Source organism: Vicugna pacos, chromosome 11, assembly GCF_048564905.1.
Source record: "Vicugna pacos chromosome 11, VicPac4, whole genome shotgun sequence".
Classification (NCBI taxonomy): Eukaryota; Metazoa; Chordata; class Mammalia; order Artiodactyla; family Camelidae; genus Vicugna; species Vicugna pacos.
This window is the reverse complement of record NC_132997.1, coordinates 97,326,791-97,347,588: the sequence shown is the minus strand read 5'-3', so window position 1 is coordinate 97,347,588 and position 20,798 is coordinate 97,326,791. Positions and strand designations below refer to the sequence as shown.

The 20,798-nt window shown below is 46.4% G+C and overlaps 1 protein-coding gene across 3 annotated transcripts in view; it reads right to left on the bottom strand.

Annotated features, from left to right (window-relative positions):
• Positions 1-20,798, bottom strand: part of DOCK1 (dedicator of cytokinesis 1) — a 480,997-nt gene that overhangs the window by 407,966 nt on the left and 52,233 nt on the right. For all 3 annotated transcript variants that reach the window (XM_072972106.1, XM_072972107.1, XM_072972108.1), the window contains exons 3-10: positions 16,693-16,733; positions 13,570-13,625; positions 11,418-11,514; positions 8,957-9,105; positions 4,591-4,726; positions 3,541-3,698; positions 2,275-2,356; positions 1,574-1,709 (exon numbers count right to left, since the gene is read on the bottom strand). In XM_072972106.1, coding sequence (XP_072828207.1) covers positions 1,574-1,709; positions 2,275-2,356; positions 3,541-3,698; positions 4,591-4,726; positions 8,957-9,105; positions 11,418-11,514; positions 13,570-13,625; positions 16,693-16,733 — 855 coding nt within the window. The remainder of the gene's footprint in view (positions 1-1,573; positions 1,710-2,274; positions 2,357-3,540; positions 3,699-4,590; positions 4,727-8,956; positions 9,106-11,417; positions 11,515-13,569; positions 13,626-16,692; positions 16,734-20,798) is intronic.

Sequence of the window (20,798 nt, the reverse complement as noted above, 5' to 3'; positions counted from 1 at the left end):
CCCTCCATCTCAGACTAAGAGATCTCAGGAGGAAGCTGGGAAATATACAAGCAGAAAGCTCAATCCTGACTTCATATTCACAGAAGCACAGGAGGGCCAGCCCCTCCGGGAGGAACCTGGAAGGGAAGCGAGAACCAGCCCCTCTGCCTCAATTTGGCTGTGAACCTAAAACTGACCTGAGAATAAAACCTATTTAAAAGCGGTCAAAACAGCATGGAAGCAACCTAAATGTCCACCAACAGATGACTGGATAAGGAAGATGTGGGGTGTATATGCAGTGGAATACTACTCATAAAAAAAATGAAATATAATGCCATTTGCAGCAACATGGATGGACCTAGAGATTATCATTCAAAGTGAAGTAAGTCAGAGAAAGACAAATATCATATGGTATCACTTACATGTGGAATCTAGAAACATGACACAAATTTACAAAACAAAAAGAGATTCACAGACATAGAAAACAAACAAGGTTACCAGGAAGGGGATGGAGGGATAAATTGGGAGTTTGGAATTAGCAGATACAAGCAACTGTATATAAAATAGATAAACAAGCTTAAACAAGCTCCTATGGTACAGCACAGGGAACTATTTTCAATATCTTGTAATAACCTATTATGAAAAAGAAAATTGAAAAGGGATATATATATATATATATATATATATAAATGTATAACTGAATCACTATGCTGCACACCAGAAACTAACACAACGTGGTAAATCAACCATACTTCAATTAAAACAAAATAAAATAAAATAGGTCAAAACAAAACAAAATTAAACTCAGCCCTGAGTTTCCTGGCAGCCCAGGCAAAGAATCCTTCCTTTGCTGTTGGTATAAGAAATCCAGCACCGCATCAGAAAGGAAGAACTTTTCTCACGTACATATTTATACAAATCCCAAGAATCACAGAAAGGACAAGAAGAAACAGAGGGCTGCGTAATGAAACACCACTGCGACCGTCACACAGTGAGAGGAAATCATTTCCCAAATTGTGAAACATGAGAGTGACGTTGGAAGAGGTCAGCCAGTGAGAACTTCCGGGGGACGCTCTCCTCTCCCCTCAGCTGAGGGGACCCCTCCCCCACTGTTCTCATGCTGCGACCAAAAGCAGAACAGAAGAGGAATGAAGCGCACACGTGTGCAGGATAAAAAGCACCTCTCTGAAGACAACCACATCGTCCCCGCGGTTTCATCTCCCCGTCTCATCATAGCTCTGACCATTCCATGCAAATTCATTCCCAAGTCAGTCGATCGCCCAGCCCAGAAGCCCTGAACCTCTCCTGGGACTGGCTTCCCTCCAGGAGGAGAATGTGGGTCAGGGTCTCCTCCAGGAGACTGGATCCACTTGAAAACCAAAGACATGATTTACGTCTGAAGCCTGGGGAGCGACGCAGCCTGGGCTGCAGGTCAACTTGAAACCACAGAGAGAACTGATAAGATTTTTCTTTTCTCTGCAACAGAAAAGCTTATAAATCAAGCGGCCCACTGTCCAATATTCAAGAGCAGCTGGTATTCACAGCAAATGGGATGATCTTGGCGCTCGTAAGGGAAAGGAGAGAAATGGATTACCGGCCACCCCGAAAGGCCGCCGCAAGCCCGAGGTCAGCTTCCTCGTGTTGTTGTCCCTCAGCTCCATGCGACCCACGCGGACGATCTGACAAACAAAACTGATCTTCTCCCGTTTCAGGTCTTTGCTCCCGAGGTCCTAGAAATATTAATTTCCATAAATTACTTGGGAGAACCATTACTCAAGGCCGGTTCAATTGAAACAGACGGTAAAAAAGATGGATAGCGACTCTTTTCTCCAACCAGTTTTTAGCATTTCAATAAGTTATTCACATGACAAAAAGGAATGGAATAACAAAAGTCAATTAGCATTAAATGAATTTGAGATCCAAGTTTAAGAGACATGTTCAGTTGCAATGGAGTAAATCTTCATCATGGGGATTCTAAGGGTAGCTAGAGACCCAGAAGATTTCTGGGCAGTTATGTTACTGTTACTAAATTAACAAGTGGTGGGGAGGCTCAGTGGTCGAGCACATGCCTGGCATGCACAAGGTCCTGGGTTCAATCCCCAGTACCTCCATTAAAATAAATAGATAGACAGATACCCCTAATTACCTCCCTTCCCCACCCCACCTGCCCCCCAAAAAACCCCACAAGCACCCCAAGGAGCCATACTCCAGTGTGGTGAGAGGGCAGAAGGCGGTCATTAAAAATAGTCCTTAGAATGGTGAGCAATTCAACTGAACATCTCTGGATGCACTTACAGTGAAAACAGCTCGCAAATTATGTAATCTGTCTATATCTTTAGGCAATCCAGAACTTGACCAGCGAACCAGGTAGTTTTCACTTAAAAAAAAAAAGAAAAGAAAATTAATTTTCCAAATAAAACAGGGTACCAAAGGTACATCCACACTGACTTATAATTAATACCACAGAGGTCCATTATGCAGACAAATACATGACTTCAGAAGTATCCTCAGCATCAGACAGACCTATTCGTCCATGAACACGTAAGTATTTTCCCCATAGGAGACAGTAGCCAAGGACTGCCCTTACAAAATTCTTGAGGCTTTAATTCTGGACATCCAGGGTTATAGTTGCAAAGGAACTATTTGCAAATGGCATTTCAGAATTTATTATTAAAAGCATATTTGTTCATTTGGAATGGCTATAGTCTCAAATTCACCATTCGCTCATTTAGAGCATAAAGTAAAACTGATTATTTCAGAGCTTGAAACAAACCAAATATAACGTAAAAATACATACTGAATCCTACATCAAAAAGGATCACAGTCCTTCTCAGAAGTGGGAATGAAATTCACCCCCTTGTTCCGTTTTCTGTCATATACTAGGTTTTAAAATATTGAATAATACAAGTGAAGATTCTGGAGTTTTCAACACACACACACACACACACACACACACACACACACACACTCATACACACAGACAGACATACGCTTCGCACAGTTTAAAGTACATTTTTTCCATCTGGACAAAGAGAAAAGTTGTACCGAGGAACAAAAACAGTAACTGGGAAAGAGAGCACGTTAGAAATGACAGAAATGGCAGACAGGATTTACAAGATTTTACTCAACCAACAGTAATTGAGAACCTTGAAGTAGCAGTTCTAGACACTGTATCCCAGCCCATCATCTTGGACAAATAACAGTAGGTCAAAGGTCCAGACTTGACATTCACAGAGAACAGAAGTTCAAAAAAACAAGCTTAAGACAAGAGCGATACCGGAGGGGTCCACCGTCACAAAATCCTATGAAGACATCCCAGGGAACATTACTTCCCTCTCCAGTTGCTCAGTCCTCAAAACACGACAAGACTCAAACGTTACAATCCAATATCCACACACGCGCAGGAAAGTGGCCCCGGCCCAGGTTCAGCAGCCTGCGGGGAGCCTGGCCGGCCGATCGCCCCAAGGGCGCGCTGCGAGAGCGAGACTTTGTGGTGGTTTGGATGCCATTTCCCCAACGGGAACCAGAGAGGAATGTCGGCAGCCGGGGAACGTCACTGACCTGATGAACTTGGACTCCACGGGGTCATAAAGAGACATGAGCACTTCAGCGTCCTCTCCTATCTTACACACCACATTTTTGAGGTTGACAAACAGGGCCAGAGAAGGCGTGGCAGCAAACTTGGCTTGTCTGTTGATATCGATGTTCTGCTTTTGAGACTGGAAGGAGACAGCAAACAGTAAGACAGAAAGCCGACACGCGCGACACTCGTGGCTGATACCTGCTTTCCTCATTCCCCGCAGGACAGAAGACCAGGTGGGACGAGTTGCAGTAACACGGCAAAGCCCTTCACGCAGTGTCTTCCTCGTCCTCACTCGGCCTTCTCGACCCATGCACGCACCCAAGTGAACACAACAGCACCCCGCGCAACGGTCCCCGTCCCACAGCGGTTTGTACTGAGAGTTCCCTTCGGAGATTCGACACGTTCAGGGGTCCAGTCAATGAATCAGAGTGGAGACTACATGTGCATGTAGTTGCATGTTCAGTTTTTGGTTCTCCCGTCCTGTGCTCCTCTGATGACATCTCTGTCCTGTATTTATCACTATGTCCTCGGAACCTGGCACACAGTGGCTGCTCAGTAAATGCTTGCTGAATGAATAGACGGCTCAACCAGCTAACCGATTTCTGATTATCTGCTACATACAACATACCATTAGAGGCCATGGAAGATGAAAAAGATCCATAAGACCTATGTTTCCTGCCCTCACTGAGCTTAGAATATGTCCCTCCCCTGCTCCTATCAGAGAGGAGATGCAAAACCAAGCTCCGTTTCCCATGAGCTGAGACCACAAAGTCAGTGTCATTAAAATTCTGCCCCCTGAGCGGAGCCACTCCCCCCCATCCTGGGAACAAACGCTTTCAGGTCATCAGCAGTATGTTTTCACAGTGGGCTCCATCCCATCCATCATTGTATGAGATACACTGCATAGCTGCGCCTTTCAGGTGCTTCTTAGTGCAAATTCTGGGCTTCCCTGTTGATGGTTTGCTAACGTTGTAAACCGCTGCTGAGAAAATGGACTCCATGTGTGTATCGCAGGGAGGTGAACTTACTTTTTCTTCTTGTAATCTTTCCTCCACTTGTTTAGAAGCGATTTCGTGAGCTCTGAAAAGACTAATCGTGCTAGTTAGTTCTGGATCCAGAATGTTCCCATCTTCATCTCTCACCACCAAGTCCAAATCAAGGATTCTAGAACAACAAGCATTCAGAACGTCACAGACACGAACCAAGGGCTTTGAATTCTCTAATTCAACTGAGCAGATTATGAGCAGCAAAGTAAGTCAGGGTCATCCACACAATATTAGGGAACATAATTCTGCAAGGTCCTTTTCTTTAACTTAAAATGTATTCCCTTGGAATTAAATTAAAAAATTAATTCAATTTTGATTTCCACTGCCATAGTGATGCTGTCTTACAGATTTTTACAAAGCCCAAATGAAATGTGTATTACTAATTACTCTGTGAAGAGTGTGGACCGTTTAAAGCACACACATGCTATATCTATGTGTGTATATATATATGTGTGTGTGTGTGTGTGTGTATACACACACACACACACACACACAGCCAGTGGTTGGGGGTTGGGGAGCGGTGGGAGGGAGGAGTGGCTGGAGAAGGGGCATACCCACCACTTACTCACCACTGTCTCTGGTAGGTCCCCCACAGCACTTCCCTTCTACCTAGAGTCAGTTCTAATCCTTTAATGAGCCCATCAGATGATTTTTGATAAAGATGTTCTATTGTGTTTCAACATGAAACATATGGAAGTTATCCACCATAATGTGAAGCAACTTCTTGGCCAGATGGCTAAATGTAGTGGCCAACTTAAAACACAAGCAACATCTGGCTAATAAATCTGTTCGTCTATGTCTGGAAATGTTTTTTGGCATCATTCTCACCGTTTCCCCAAATCCAACGAAACTGTTGGGTGATTTTTATCACAATTTTTATTTAAAGAATGAACAAAGGCAAGAAAGAAACCAAGAGTTGTGCTCCGGTGATGCGTTCTAGTTTTCTTTTACTAAGACATGAGGATCTCAACCACAGATGCCTTACACTTTGCCTTTGGGATTTTCTTCCTGCTCTTAACAAGTCTGCAGAAGCAGGAAATTTTTATTTCTTTTAACCATAAGACCAAAGAAAACATCTCTTGAAATAAAGATAAGTTTCAATTAGAGAATGTCTTCACACGTTACAAGTTTAAGAAGAAAGCTGACTTGGCAATCCAAACAAATCTCTGACTTCTCTGAAGGTCACCCCTAAAGGTACGTATGAGTCTGATAACACGTCAAATAGGTTTAGTTTTGTGAGTGGTGCTAGACCACAGCACCGTTTGTGTAAGGCAGTCCCCAAAAACCTCATTTTTTCCTTTTAATATCTGTTGAGCAAATTCACTGGTGGTAAAGCAGGACCAGCTGGGCCTGTCAGCAGCAGGAGGGTAAACATGCTTTTAAACAAATAGAGGCTTTTCGCTTTACACAAAAGCAGCCTCAGTAGTTGCAATGATAGTGGGGAGCCGCAAGAGGAACTTTTTTTAAAGCCTTTTAAGATCCGATTAGCTGTCTTCCTAACATGATTCACCAATGAGGTAAAACCCCTCCCTTTCAAATATTACTGTTCATCCCCTGGGAGGAGTCAGGGCTGGTGTGGGTGGACTTAACGCTATTAAGAGTTGGATCAATTCTGTTGTGGGCAGGGTGAGTGCTGGTGTGGGCGGAGTTAATGCTAATGAGAACTGAATCAGTTCTGATGTGGGCAGGGTGAATGCTGGTGTGGGCGGAGCTAATGTTAATGAGAACTGAATCAGTTCTGATGTGGGCAGGGTGAGTGCCGGTGTGGGCGGAGCTAATGCTAATGAGAACTGAATCAGTTCTGATGTGGGCAGGGTGAGTGCCGGTGTGGGCGGAGCTAATGTTAATGAGAACTGGATCAGTTCTGATGTGGGCAGGGTGAGTGCCGGTGTGGGCGGAGTTAATGCTAAATGAGAGTGGGATCACTTCTGATGTGGGCAGGGTCAGCGCTGCCATGGGCAGAGTCAGTGCCGATTAGGGTGAGGGGGGCTTGGTTCCGGTGTGGGTGGAGCCAGTACTGGTGTAGACAGAGCTACAAAGCAGCGGGCTTTAGGACGACTGGCTGGATGATCCTGCAGACCACAAAGAATTAGGCTCCCTGACAAGCAGAGGCGCTGCCGCACCCCAGGCTGCTGGGTACATCCTGCTACTTACATCAACCCTGCCAGGTCAGATGATCAGACCCATTTCACAAAGAAGGAAATCTAGGCTCAGAGAAACATCTGTAACACCCCAGAGCCTGGAATCTGAGCCGGAACCCTCTCTTTCATGCTCTTTTCAGAATGCCATGTGGAAACTGTCACAGGAAGTGGCCTGTAAGGGGTTTTCACACAGACCCTTCTATATGACGTTCTCAGCCCGTTCAGGTGGTTCTGAATCCAGAGTGAGCTTCCCTTGTGAAGCTGCATCACAGCAGAGCAAGAACTCTAACCGTTAGAAACCAGTTCCGTGGAAGCCCAAAGCACCTTTGAGGAAATGGAGGTGGAAACTCTCTGAAATTACAGGCAGAACTGTGGGTGTGTGTTACACATGTGCCTTTTCCTAGAAGTGCTCCATGACCTCGTCACATTCTCAAAGGTCTCCCAGAAACCGTTTTAAAGTCAGAATTTCAACACTGTGATTTTACTTTGCATTAATTGTTTTCTGAAGAAGGAACTAGAAAGACAGGCCCAGCGCAGTGAGCTTTAGAGAAGTTATGCAGTAGACCTGAGTTCCTTGGGCCAGAAACTGTCTTATTAAGGACTGCATTTCCTATTAAAGTAGTAAATTATGTTTGGAAACACTTCCTTTCTTAACTAGATTGTTCCATGACATAATGTATTTTGGTAGCTTCCTGCAGCCAAATTAAGCAGGTGGTTTCTGGACATAAGCTCAAAATATGATCCTGCAGCAGAAAATAAAATCAAAGCTGCAAAAGTTTGGTTTGCAAAGGGTTTCACTGCAAAGTATCTAATACCTCATACCCGGAAGTCTCTGGCTTTGGGGAGAAAAAGAACCCAAAACCCTTCACCTTCCAAACACTACCTCTTACTAATAATGTAGCTTTTAGAAACTTTTCACACTTGAAAGTCTGAATTATCAGAAAACAAAATTACGTTATAATGCTGATTTTACAAAGTGGTGCTTTAGTTTTTCCCGGGTTCCCCTCAGCTGACTGGCTGGGGCCAAACCTCCCCTGTTCTCTGAGCTTTATGTTCTAATGTGTAAAATGAGGGAGTTGGACTAAACCAGAAGTTTCCCAATCTGCTGGGAAATCTGGGATTTCCAGCCAGCATTCAAGACATCAGCAATCAGAATCTTAAGGAGTGGATCCCAGGATTCCATATTTTGAAAGCTTTCCAAGTGACTCTGATGTAGACCAGCATCTGGGGACCCTGTGACCCAATACTTTTCAAGGCTTCTTGTAGCTCTGACATTCTATGAATAATCAAATAGTTATCCAGGAGGGAAGGGCGTGGCCTCATTCTGGTTACAGAACCTGGCAGAAGTGGGAGATTGTAGGATTTGATTTCCTGCAAACATGAGAACACGGAGCTCCATGGGACAATGAGTGCACTGTAGCTGAAAGCTTTGAAGCAGAGCTGGGCGGAGGCCTGCTGCAGATGGGAACTTTTGCATGAGACATACTCCAGTCAATTATATGTTGTTTATATCTGAAATTCGGATTTAGCTGGCTGCAGTTTTGTTTGTCATCCCTGCACTGGTGACAAGTTCTAAGATGCCCTTTGATATCCCTTCCAACGTTCAGAACTTAGGATTCCACAGAAAGAAGCCTCGAGCTTGAGGGCAGGGTGTAGCTCAGTGGTAGAAGGCATGCTTAGTATGCACAAGGTGCTGGGCTCAATCCCAAGTACCTTCATTAAAGTAAATAAATAAATGAGCCTAATTACCTCCCCCCAAAAAATAGGAAGGAAGGAAGGGAGGGAGGGAGAAAGGGAGACAAAGAAAGGAAGGAAGGAAAAAGAAGGAGAAAGAAAGAAACCTGGTGCTTGTTACTGCACAAAGTACCCTCAAGTCTGGACTCCAGGTCAAGTACTGTCAGCTGAAAGGAAAAGGTCCTTGTTGGAGAGGGGGGGAACCATTGTGGGGTCCCCACTGGAGGAGTGACAATGACAGGTTACCCCAGGCCCAGCTTCCTAAGGAGAATCAGTTTTAACAAGGACTCAGAAAACTCCCAGTTTCCAGGATCCAATAGAAAATACCTCACCCTTTTAAAAATGAAAACCGTGCCATTATTTTGCTGTTAGAAGTTTTGTTTCATCGTATGATTTTAGTTCTCCTCAAGGCTTAGGGTGATGTTATTATTTTGGATAATTTAAGCATGAAATCACCTTTCAAATAAACAAACCTGTTTCCATAATCGATTTTGGCAGTGACCTTCTTCTTGAGTTCTTTGAGCTCATCCTGCGGCAGAGTCCCAGAAAGAATCTGCGACCGCCATTCAATCAGGTCATAGATCATGTGTCGCACACTTCGGAACATCTCCCTGTTATCTTGCTGTACGAGGGGGGAAAAGCCAATTGTAAAGCTTTCGATTGAAAAGAGCACTGAGGATTTTTTTTTTCAAATAAACATATATATATGCTTTATATTATGAGATTCAATTAACCTCAAATTCAAGATGTTTTCAGCATGAAACCAGAACACATTGTATGGAATTTGGTTCCCATCACACACAAAAAGACTGGAAGGATGAAAAGTCACACGCTCCCCTCCATGTTCTAGCCAACATTTCAGAGCCTGTGTCCCTGAATCCAGAAGTTAACCAGGGCAGGAGCTGGACTTGGAGCCTCAAAGCCGGCCCGTGCGCTTCTAGCATCTGGTCCGAGAATGGGCAACCCTTGTAGCTTTCACCCCGGACGATGCTCAGCACACCAAGAAACTCAGCCCCGAGGCCTGGCTGTCAGCAGGTCAACAAGACAGCAACATGGCACTGGGCTCGCCTGGGGACTGGTTTATTTGGCACGTGCACAGAGGCTTCTGCAAGAGGCAAAATCTCAATCTACAAGCTCTCCGTATGCTTCCGCCAAAAGGGAAACTCAAGTAAGACGCAAAGTTCATACTTTATATCACTTTTGACATATTTTGAGGGATCTGACGGCACAAAGAAGACTAACAGTTTTGTAACCCCAAGAGCACAATTCATCACGGCAATCAGGGATTACCCAAAGGGACAAGAACCCCCTGGTTCCTTCCATGAAAAGAAATCTAGGTGAAACTTAACTTGATACAATTCTAAACATCAGGGTGCTTACAAAACATTAAAATGTGGTCACTGCTACTTTTTAAAGTAACCTCTCCTCCACAGAGCTGAACACCTCTCCCCTAATGTTTCTAGCCTTTGACCTTCTTTCTAGGAATTTCTAAATGACCTCATCACTTCACATAATGCCCTAACAGATTATTTTACATCCATGGGCTCCTCTTTATAGCATCATCCTAAAATTGATTTCTTAAATGAACATTGAAATTAGTGGTTTATACCAAAATTATGTTTGCTCCTCTCTTACTAATCCCCCTTGTCCATTTTTCCAAAGCATTACCAAATATCTAAAATGGTTAATACTTTCCTAGCTTGTGTAGAGCCACGGGGTGGGGGGACGCCTATAAAAATACTATAAGCATTTTTCTTCAGCTTTGCACAAATCTAACAGCGTAAGTCCCTAGGAGGCAAATGTAAATTTTCTGAAAGAAAAGCAAGGTGATCGTTAGAAATGCCTATCCCGGGGCGGCATGGCTAAAATCGTGTCCACTAACACATTAGTCAGCGTCAACTCCTGGTTGTTTTGCTGCCGTATTTTTGTTTAAAAATTGCTAAGTTGAAAACGAAACACCGACTCCAAAATTGCTCAGATTTACACAAAACATTCACGGCTAACTTTACGCTTTTAGGTTTTGGAGAACATTTGATGAACAATTACTGCAAGTGCTTATTACCGTGCATTTCTAGGAAACCACTGTATAATCAGAAACAACACAACTGCCCGGAGAGCAGCTGCGGGACGCTGGGAAGTCTTCTGTGTGCCCGAGAAACTGCCGCACTGCCTTCCCTCCAGGGCCCTGCCTAGCTCTGCGCGGACAACATTAGCGTATGAGAAACCAACGCTCTCAAGAGGAATACGGGCTTAACAAAAGATAATCTTCTGCAAATATGAACTTACATGCCAAGAAATGCCCAGAGGGAAAACGAAACGGAAGATGTCAGGGCCCCAGCTTCACCACGTTAATAAAGGCTTCTTCCGTAATCAGGAGAACTGGACAGTTACACACGAAGCCAGAATGCAAACTATTTCCCTACGTCTGAAACGGACACACGGGTCTAGAAGACTACGCCGTTTTTCTCAAATGATAAGAGACATTATCTACAGGCAAACAGTGGCAAAGACAGTAATCACCCTCTACTGCATCTACAAGTAAGCACCTATGACAGTTTAAAAGCAGATTTTCTTCTTCATGATCAACATATAAACTTGGGAGGGAACACCAGGGCACAATGCCTCATCCTGTCTTCCAAAGCCCGAAAGTGCACCCTTTCCCGCTCCAACACAAGGGCGGGTGAAACCCAGGGCCCCTTCCTTTCCCGACGCCGTATTGCAGTGAGCACGGCCACACCCCACACAAAGGAGGTCAAAGGACACATAGTCCCCGAGGGCAGCCAGAATCCTGGGCCAGGCTGCTGAGCATGACCCGCTCCCACAGGTTCTGCTTCTGCGGTTCTCAGAAAAAGGAAACCTCTCTGATGGGTTCAGCAAGGTCCAGAAAGACCATTCTCTGCTGTTAAGCTCCAGCTCCACATCCCATGTTCTCACCACGTAGAGCTGCCTCCAGATGGTGGACCACTCTCGGAGTGTCGTGGTGACTTCCTGTATGAGCGGAAGGTCGCCTGGGATGACCGTTTCATGTTGCCTGGGAGGAAGGGAGGAAAGCACAGAGACAGCCATGGCGTCATTAAACCAGGGGCGCCTGGTCGACCCCAAATCTAGGCCACAGAGTTCGATATTTAAGCAAACGGCAGGAAAATACACAAATAAAACCACGTCCACGTAGGACTACCTGCGTCTCCAAGGACGACAAGTAGTTCTTGGACAGAGCCTGAGACTGCTCATACGTTGCCCTCCCTGTGAGCCGTCTAGCTCATGCGTCAAGGTAAGATGAAGGAGGCAAATAATATCCCATCCGAACGTCAAGGTCTGGGAAGTGGAAAGTATATTCATAATATATGGACCATCTATTTTATAGATGCCATAAATTACAACCAATCTGTGTGGCGTTAAAATGCAGGTTTGGGAGAAGATGATTCTTACGTCTCCATCATGCAGAAAACTCATTATGTGATGATACAGGAGGCAGTTATCCTTGGCGAAACATGAGCGAGGGCACAGCTTTCAAATGTCCGTAGGAACTCTTATCTGATCCCCAAATTCCGATTGTCCTCTCTCCCTTTTCTCTCCACCCCAGAAGGTTAACCCTTGACTTAGTCTTAGCTCACGATCTACTTGTACCCTGGTTTTCATCAACTGTTGTTTTCAGTCTCATGCTCTGGGCCGGACATGGTGCTACACAGAACTCTTACCACTTGGGACTGAATAAGAGACTGAATCTGATGGCTTGTGAAGTTAGCCGGACAACCTGGCCCCAGAGGGTCAAGTCTGAAGGCAGGAGGTTCTGTGCCAGGAGGAAGGCAGAAGGCAGCCCAGTCTGGGTGGGGGCAGCAGAGGGAGGAAGTCAGGACCAGGCCATCAGTAAGAGCTTTCACAGGAGCCCGTGCATCAGCAGAGCAGCTGCTTCTAAGCTGTCTGTTCCGCCAGTGCCCCATGCACTGGTCCACACTGGGGCGTCTGACACTAACCCAGTGAGGAGAACAGAAGTGTCTGTCTGCCTGTCCGTCTCTCCAGCGGGATGTGTGACCCTACTTACCGAGAATCAAAATAGTCCCTTGTGCCTTTTACTATTACGCCTCATAATTAGATTTTACATACACTCTTGTATACATCAAAGGGCTTTTAAAAAAATTACTCCTGTACAGTCTGACTTCCAGACTGATTCCAATACAGACTGACATAAAATACATTAAAATCACTTATTCATCTATTTGCACAGCAGGGTGGAAGTTTCAAAACTACCCTCTTTTCCTTCCCTTTAAAACTTCACCTACAAAATATTTTATCTGTATAAAAAAGGGCCCTATTACAGGTCTTCACATTTATGCCTCTAAATTAGTTTCTTGCTTTTAATTATGCATCATGGAATGGCAGAGCCCGGCCTAGTCCTTTGCGTCTGTTAAAAGTACAGTGCCTGGAAAGGCAATTTTGTAATCAGCCAAAGAGATGTCATTATGCAGCAATCATATGATTAGTAATTTTATCATTTACATATTCAACTGGGTGTGAAGATGCAGCAGAGACGGAAGAGGAAAGCACCGAATGCTCTTTCTTCCACGTTCACACCTGGCTATTCATTTGCCATTCCTGCCTAATGGGTTCCTGTTCCACAAATATCCTTTTAATGATCTTATACATCAGTTTTATGACCTCTAAGAAATATACATCACAATTAGGCAAAATGTAAATTCACACATGTCCCAATTTAACAACTGTTGCTTCACCCTGAACTCCATCTCTATCACAGCCTGCAAGGTCTTCGAGAAAAATGGGCCCAGAGCTGCGGGCCATGCGGCCCCCTGCCTAACGGGGGCGCTCACAGAGGAGGCTTTCCAGGTCAGCATCGGCATCGTGGAGGACAATGAGCAGCTACGGTGCTGACTTGAGACTCTGTAAAGGCTCAAAGCCACATTACAGACAATTCTAGATCCAAAGTCCCCCTTCTCTCCCCAAACTCCTGTCACATCAGGGCCAGTCACAGCCACTGTCCAGCCCCCAGTACTGCCCTGCTATTTGAAAGAGTAACAAGGCCAAGTGTCATGACTGCATTTCTTCATTTAAACATTAAGCCCAGACTCACCCTTTTCCTTCAACTATCGCTTCTTTAAGATGAATATACGAAGCAGGAAATATACCCTTAGGGGGAAGAAAAAAGACAGTAATTTTTATTAGCAATATGAATACTGATGGCAAATCAAACAACTGCCCTGAAAAAGGTGGTGGTGGGGAATGGCTGGATCACTCTTAAATCTGCAAGCAGAGTCTCATATAAAACATATCAAAGAAAACAAAGACATGGGAAAGATGGCGACTCAGTGTGCTTGTGTTTCAAAGAGGCTGCAGATGTCTTAGAGGAAAACAGGAGCAATCTGTCCACAGAGAAGAAATCCCACTGGGCTGTCCTGTGTCTTCGCCATAGGTCACACCTCGTTTTTACTGCCGACCTCGACACAGGCAGGTCAACAGCCGAGTGATGCCTAAAAACGGCTTCCGATGATGCTCTCCTCTCCACTGCTTCCTCTCTCAAAATGCTAAAATTGTCATCCAGTTCCTTGACACCGTTGAGCATCACAGATGCACTGTCCAGGCCCACGGATATGCTCATTAACCGCCATCCGATAAAACAGAAACTGAATGAATTTCACCTAACCTGCCTGGCTACTCCTGGGGGGAGCACCAGTTTGCATTAGGACAGCGTTCTGTATCCCCCAAGGGCACCACACATGTGGGCTCAACAGATGGTTCCGAGGGGGACAGGTCCTCGAGGGGGAACATTCAGTGTCAGGCACGGTCCGTGAAGAGCCAGGAGCTCTACCCAGAGTTCATCCTGCTTCCTGAGTAAGCACAACACCTCCCTTCGGGCAGTGAGGCCGAGAGGGCACCTGGAGGCCAAGTCGCGGCAACAGGCGCTGGGGTCCCGGACAGCACCACACAAACCAGGCCTGGCTTCCTGCGTGACGTGAGATCGATCGCACACAGCAGAGAGCCATCAGTGGCACCGGTGGCTTCAGGCACCTGCTGCGGGGACAAGCTTCTGACTGGGTTTCCCTGGCATCTGGCCCAGAGGATTTCACAGGAGATCCAGAAACCACAGCTACCAGTCCTGCTGGGGAAGGGCACAGGCACCTCGGATCACCTCCCTGGCTGCCAGGAAAGTGGCCGCCTTTCATATAAAGAAGAATTATTACAGGGACGGAAGGAGTCGGGCAGAAAGACAGACGGTGAGCAACAAAGAGGACCGGGGAGACCTGAGGCTGAACAGCGGCTTTCAGGTCCCATTCTTTGAGACACCTCCTGATCCCAGGTGCACTTCTGATGTCAACAGGTGAGCACTCAGGGGAGGGGAAGAAAACAAAGAAGCCAGTCTCACCCCTGTGCATGTCCACAGGCGGAGACACCTCTCACTCTCAGTAAACCTACTGTCAAGAACCATGGAGCCATGGAAGAAACGAGGCTGGACACAGCTGGAGGCTGGAAATGAGCAACCTCTCCAGCCAGGGCGGACAGGCCCAGCCCAGATCTGCTACACAATTGTGAATACATACAAAAGGATACTTCCTGAAGGGCCAAGTCGGGATTGCTAGGAGTCAAGTCCCTTCTCCGCTAATACCTGGGGCAGGGCGCAATGCAGAACCACCACCGCTTTAAGCTTCAATTTCCTCACCTGCTAGCAAAGATTTTAGATGGAAAAATAAATACACTTCTACCCAGCTCTCCTGTCTCAGTGAGCTGTAAAGTCAGGGCCCTCTGGTGCAGGGCAGGAGGGATTAGGGCTCAGGGAGGCATGGGGCGGGGGGGTAGGGACAGATCCCACATTGGGCAGGTGGTGCCAGACACCAAATGCCAAAGAAGCACCAAACAAGCGCAACATCTCCCCGGGGGTGCGCCCAGCTTGTGAAATCGTAGCTTTGTCACAGGGGGTGTGGGTGGTCTGTGATCCTAATCTCTCTATTAATAAAGTCCTCAGTGGTGGCTTTCTCAGACGAAACTCAGGTTTTCATCTGCAGGAAAACATTCTTGGTTATAGAAAGAACAGCCAATGTGAGAAGAGAGCTTCCCCGGAGACATCCATTCCACTGTCTACCTGGTTGCACTCTACCCTGTTCACACCTCGGGGCTCCAGGTCATCGGACGTGCAGCGCTCACAGCCCCCTCTGAGCTCGGCGGGGTGGGGGTGGGAGGGCCTGGCTCCAATCTGCAGATCAGGCTCATCAGTATTCCCGACAGCACCTCTCACGTTAGGACAGACCACACTGGAGGAAGGCTGCAGTGGAGCCTCCGAAATGACTGTGACCAGAGGATGGACGGCTCCCACCTGTCCCGCACAGCCTGGGTGCGGGGTGTCTGGAAAGCAGCGAGGCCCCAGGCTGGAGCAGCTGACCTTCAGAAGACTCAGTTACAGGATCACGACCACAAGAGGCCTCAGCCGAAGGAGCAGATAATGAGAGGCCAGGCTAAGAAACAGAGATAGAACGAACCATCCGTCAAGCCTAATTCGATTTTGTAAGTTAACGTGGACAGCCGTAACTACTGCTTAGAGTGGACGGTACTGCACAATCACAGAATGAAATGGAAGAGCCATAATTAGGTTTTGTGAAGTTAAGAATGGAAAAGCCACAACAGAGCGACGTATGGGAGCGTCCACCGCAGTGATGGAGGTGTAATTGCACGTCTTAGCTTCAGAAATTCAAACCACCACGCGTATAAACTGCCCGGGGAAGCAGAACCTCTTTGTTTTGCAAGCCAACATAAGCGGTATAAAAATAGTTAAAAGCAAGAGGGCAAGAAGCAATGTGAGCACCGCAAGTCTGTTCATTTACCATCAAGGATCACGTAAGGTGGAAAATTGGGAGCAGGACTTTTTTCCTTACTTCGATATACCCAGATCATTCTCTTACACATCCTGTGCTTAAACAGGAGGCAGAATTTTACTAGGAAAAGAGGATCCACCTTTCAGGAGAACAGGTCAACACCACCCCACAGCCCGGCCACTCACTCACAGAAAGGAGATTACAATTCATTCATACGTGTGTTGTTCGGAAGAAAATAGTTCAGGGCAGCCCACATTTCAGCCCATATATATATATTTTTTTTTTAATTCAGAGAAAGAGACGTGTAAGGACAACTCAGACAGAACTGGTTTCCTCTGCTGGTGGGGCTTCTGAAGGGACATGCACTGTGTTTAATGACAAGAAGGACTTACCTTCTTGGACTTTTTTCTCAAGGTGTAGCCTCGGTACCACCCTAAACAAACACAAAATTGAACCAGTTAGTTCAGGGAGACATCGCAGGGCCCTAACAGCACCTTCGCGTCGCAGAGAACCCCTCGTTCTGCAGAACCGCAGAAGTCAGGACTCCTTCACCAGTATGTGTAAAACAGATACATGACAAGGTCCTACTGTGCAGCACAGGGGACTGTACTTGATACCTTCTGACGGCCTATAATGAAGAAGAATATGAAAAGGAATACATGGATACAGGTATACGTGAACCGCGATGCTGTACGCCAGAAACTAACACAACATTGTAAATTGACTCTACTCCAAATAAATAAATAATAATTTTTTTAAAAAAAAGAAATCAGTCATCCTAAAGCTTTGGCGATATGTTACGGGGTTTCGTAGAGGGCGTGTCAACACCATGCTCCGGGCCTGGCTAGGGGCCTTCACAGACAGACCTCCAGCTCCTTTATCTCCATTTGCCACATGTGGCCTTCAAGGTGTCAACCTGAAGTTAGGAAGCACAGCTCTAGGAGGAGGAGTTGCCCTTCAGACCACAGTGCCCGGGTCAGCTCCTTGAGTGGGCATTTTCCTGCCTCCCCTCCGCCGGATGGAGCGGGTCACTGCCAAGTGCACATACCAGCATCCTCAGATCACCCATGGCTGCCGCCTAACAGAAATCCTATTGAGAGCTGACTTCCTCCCTCCTCAGGACAGAGGGGTTTCGCCCTGGGACAGCCACGATCACACAAAGTGCTTCTGTGGCAAAGACTCGACGCCCAACAGGAAGCACCAGGCCCAGGAACACGGCCCACCTACCCCTCGGGGTCTGGCCTAGACTCCAGTTCCCACCCCGTCATTATGGGGAGGGGAAGGAAACAGAGCAGAAGACAGACATGCTACTAGCACTGCTGTCATGAGCTAAACGCCACTGGAAGAGGACATTTGACAACAGACCGGACCTAACCACTCCCTTGGCACCTCCCCTGAGGCTGAGGGCAGAAACATCCCCACCCAGGGGTCCATGGTCAGTCGCCAGCCTCCCAACATCCCCTTCATAGCAGGACGTCGGCAGATGTGTCCTGCTTTTAGGCCAGCTCGCCCCAGGAAAGGAAATCAAAAGCTCAAACAAATTCTAATTCTGCCCCCTCAGGAGAAAAAGGACACGCTGGAGAATGCTGGAGATGTGGAAAATGTGTGCTGGGTAATCTTCCAGGGAACCACCAAATACTGGGGTTTTATACAGTATCAGAAAGTCACGGAACCCACACCTCGTGGCCTTTCTCTCGTCTTCTGAAACAGCCTACAGTCTAGGTAGTATGTGTGTCTCTAAATGCATCTACCTTTATTCAGAAAAAAAGTTATGGAAGCAACCTAAATGTCCATCGACAGATGACTGGATAAAGAAGTTGTGGTATATTTATACAATGGAATACTACTCAGCCATAAAAAAGAATAAAATAATGCCATTTGCAGCAACATGGATGGACGCAGAGATCATCATTCTAAGTGAAGTAAGCCAGAAAGAGAAATACCATATGATATTACTCACATGGAATCTTAAAAGGAAAAAAAAGACACTATGAACTCATCTACAAAACAGAAACAGACTTGCAGACATAGTAAACAATCTCCTGGTTACTGGCGAAAAGGGCTGGGAAGGGATAAATTTGGGAGTTTGAGATTTACAAATATTAGCCACTATATATAAAAAGAGATAAAAAAAAGTTTTTGCTCTATAGCACAGGGAACTACGTTCAATATCTTGTAATAACCTTTGATGAAAAAGAATATAAAAAAGGAAAAAAAGTCAAACCTCGGAAACCAGGGATGAGGGTGCGAAGAAATTGAAAATGGGCCAACACTGCACCAATGACCGCACACCTCTTACAAAGCAGTAATTTAACAACCAGAGTGGGGAGGAACCAGGAAGTGATGGGGCTAAAGCCGTCGTGGGATTATTAACAGATGCTTTCTGAGCATTCAGAGAAGAAGATGGAAGCTGTCAGGAACTTTGCAAGGGATGTGCTAGAGCTAGATCTGACACTGGGCTCAGGTGGGACGGGGGAAACCACGTCATGAAGGTCCTGGGTCCTGCCCAGCTCACAAGCACCCGCCTGAAGATGCACAGGACGTCACCTGTGTCAGGTATATCAAGTCCTGCTGAGCACTGACCAACCAGAGAGCCAAAAGCCAGATGTGACCAAACCATGTCCTGGAGGACAGCATCCACCTGCCCACGGGGTGTGCTGGAGCCGCCCCGTGGACCGTATTTTGCAGGCACCACGGGGCAGACCCAGCCCGGAAGATGCAGGTTCAAGAAGCAACACAATCATTCTGAGGAAGATGATAGTCCCAGCTGTGGTGCTTCCAGAGGGCTGGGGCCAGGTGGTCGGTCACCTGGGACAAGGCGCAGAGGACGCCTGCCGGGTGGAGGCTGGGCCGGAGGGCAGGGTGGTCTCCTGTGAAACCACTGCCTAGTGACACGACTGCTTTTTCCAGTTTGTTGTGACTTGAACTGCGTCCCTGCAATGAGATCAATTCCTAACTCCCTCTACCTGGGGATGTGACCTTATCTAGAAATCCGGTCTTTGCAGGTAATCAGATTAAGAGGAGGTCATTACAGTGGACCCTGATCCAGTATGACTGGTGTCCTTATAAAAAGGAGAAACAGACACAGACCGGCACGGGGAGAACCACGTGTCCATGAAGGCAGAAACCTGGCTGCTGCACCAACAAGGCAAGGGAAGCCAAAGATGTCGGCAAATCCCCAGACGCCAGCAGACCCACGTGGGACAGCGTCTCTCTCAGCCCTCAGAAGCAACCAACCCTGCCAACACCCTGACCTTGGACTTCCAGCCTCCAGAAGTGTGAGAGAACACATTTCTGCTGTTTAAACTCCCCACTGTGTGCTCCATGGTTATAGCAGCCACGGGAAACTCAGACACAGTCCTCACAAAGACCTTCCGCTGACAGATGCTGGTAGCAGGGAAAGGCACTAAGGTGCACTGGGGAGGAAAAGAGACCATTGTCACTTGTTAAGATCTGAATAAATTAAGTTTCAGTGCTGTGGTTTAATCAAAAGAGTAACTTCCTAATCTTGGTGCAAGGCCTGCGAGCCCCCTCAGGCACAGCACCCGGTCCCCAGACGTCTTCATGGAAGTGAGCAGGTGGCAGGATCAGCACCTCCCTGGAGAGTCACTGAACCAGCATCGGTGACCCGGGCCCGCCTCTGCTGCCTGGTTGGCCCTGGGCGCTGCTCAAAGGCAGACGCAGACCCTGAATGACCCCTCAAGAGCCTGTCCCCCACCACAGTGACCTGGCGTGTTCTTTCCTTGTGTTCTGTGCTTCCAGCCTCCATGAGCCTGAGACAGAAAAATTAACCATAACTCGAAGGTAAATGTGTTCTTTGAACCTTAATCTAAAGAGTGATCATCTAGAAATTACATCCTCTGGAGCAATCCCAGTAATATCCTGAACAGGATCACACAGGAAAAGAAAATTAAATTTGACAAACAGAAAGAAATTTTCTTAGATGAAAAGGGGGAGGGGCGAAGAGAAAGGAAGAAAATACCCAAATACAATCCATGAAGTTTGAACAGAACGAGAGGGGAGAGCAGAAAACAATTATTCCGTTGTTCTCTGATGATAATAAAGCCACCAAGTTTCCTCAAATCAAAACTCCTTCCCCAAATGCATTTCCCTGATCAGAATCTGACTAAAACCAACAAGACAGCCATCAGAAAAGGGAAACTCGGTTTATGTTACAGGGTCTTTAAAAAGATTGGTAGTGACCTAAAATGAAAAAGAATATGAAAATGAATGTGTGTGCGTGTGTGAGACTGAAATATCGTGCTGTACACCTGAAACTGAAACAACACTGTGAACTGACTACACTTCAATTAAAAAGGAAAAAAACAAAAAGACTGGAATATTTTAACCAGAACTTGGAAGACTGAGGAGTCAGAAACCAAACGCTCACTGAGGAATCCTTTCTCGTGATGCTGGCCAAAAGTCAAATGCCCGCTATCAGATTTTTTTTTAAGTTAAATGTACAACAAAGATCATTGACTCGCCTAAGGCTTGTTTA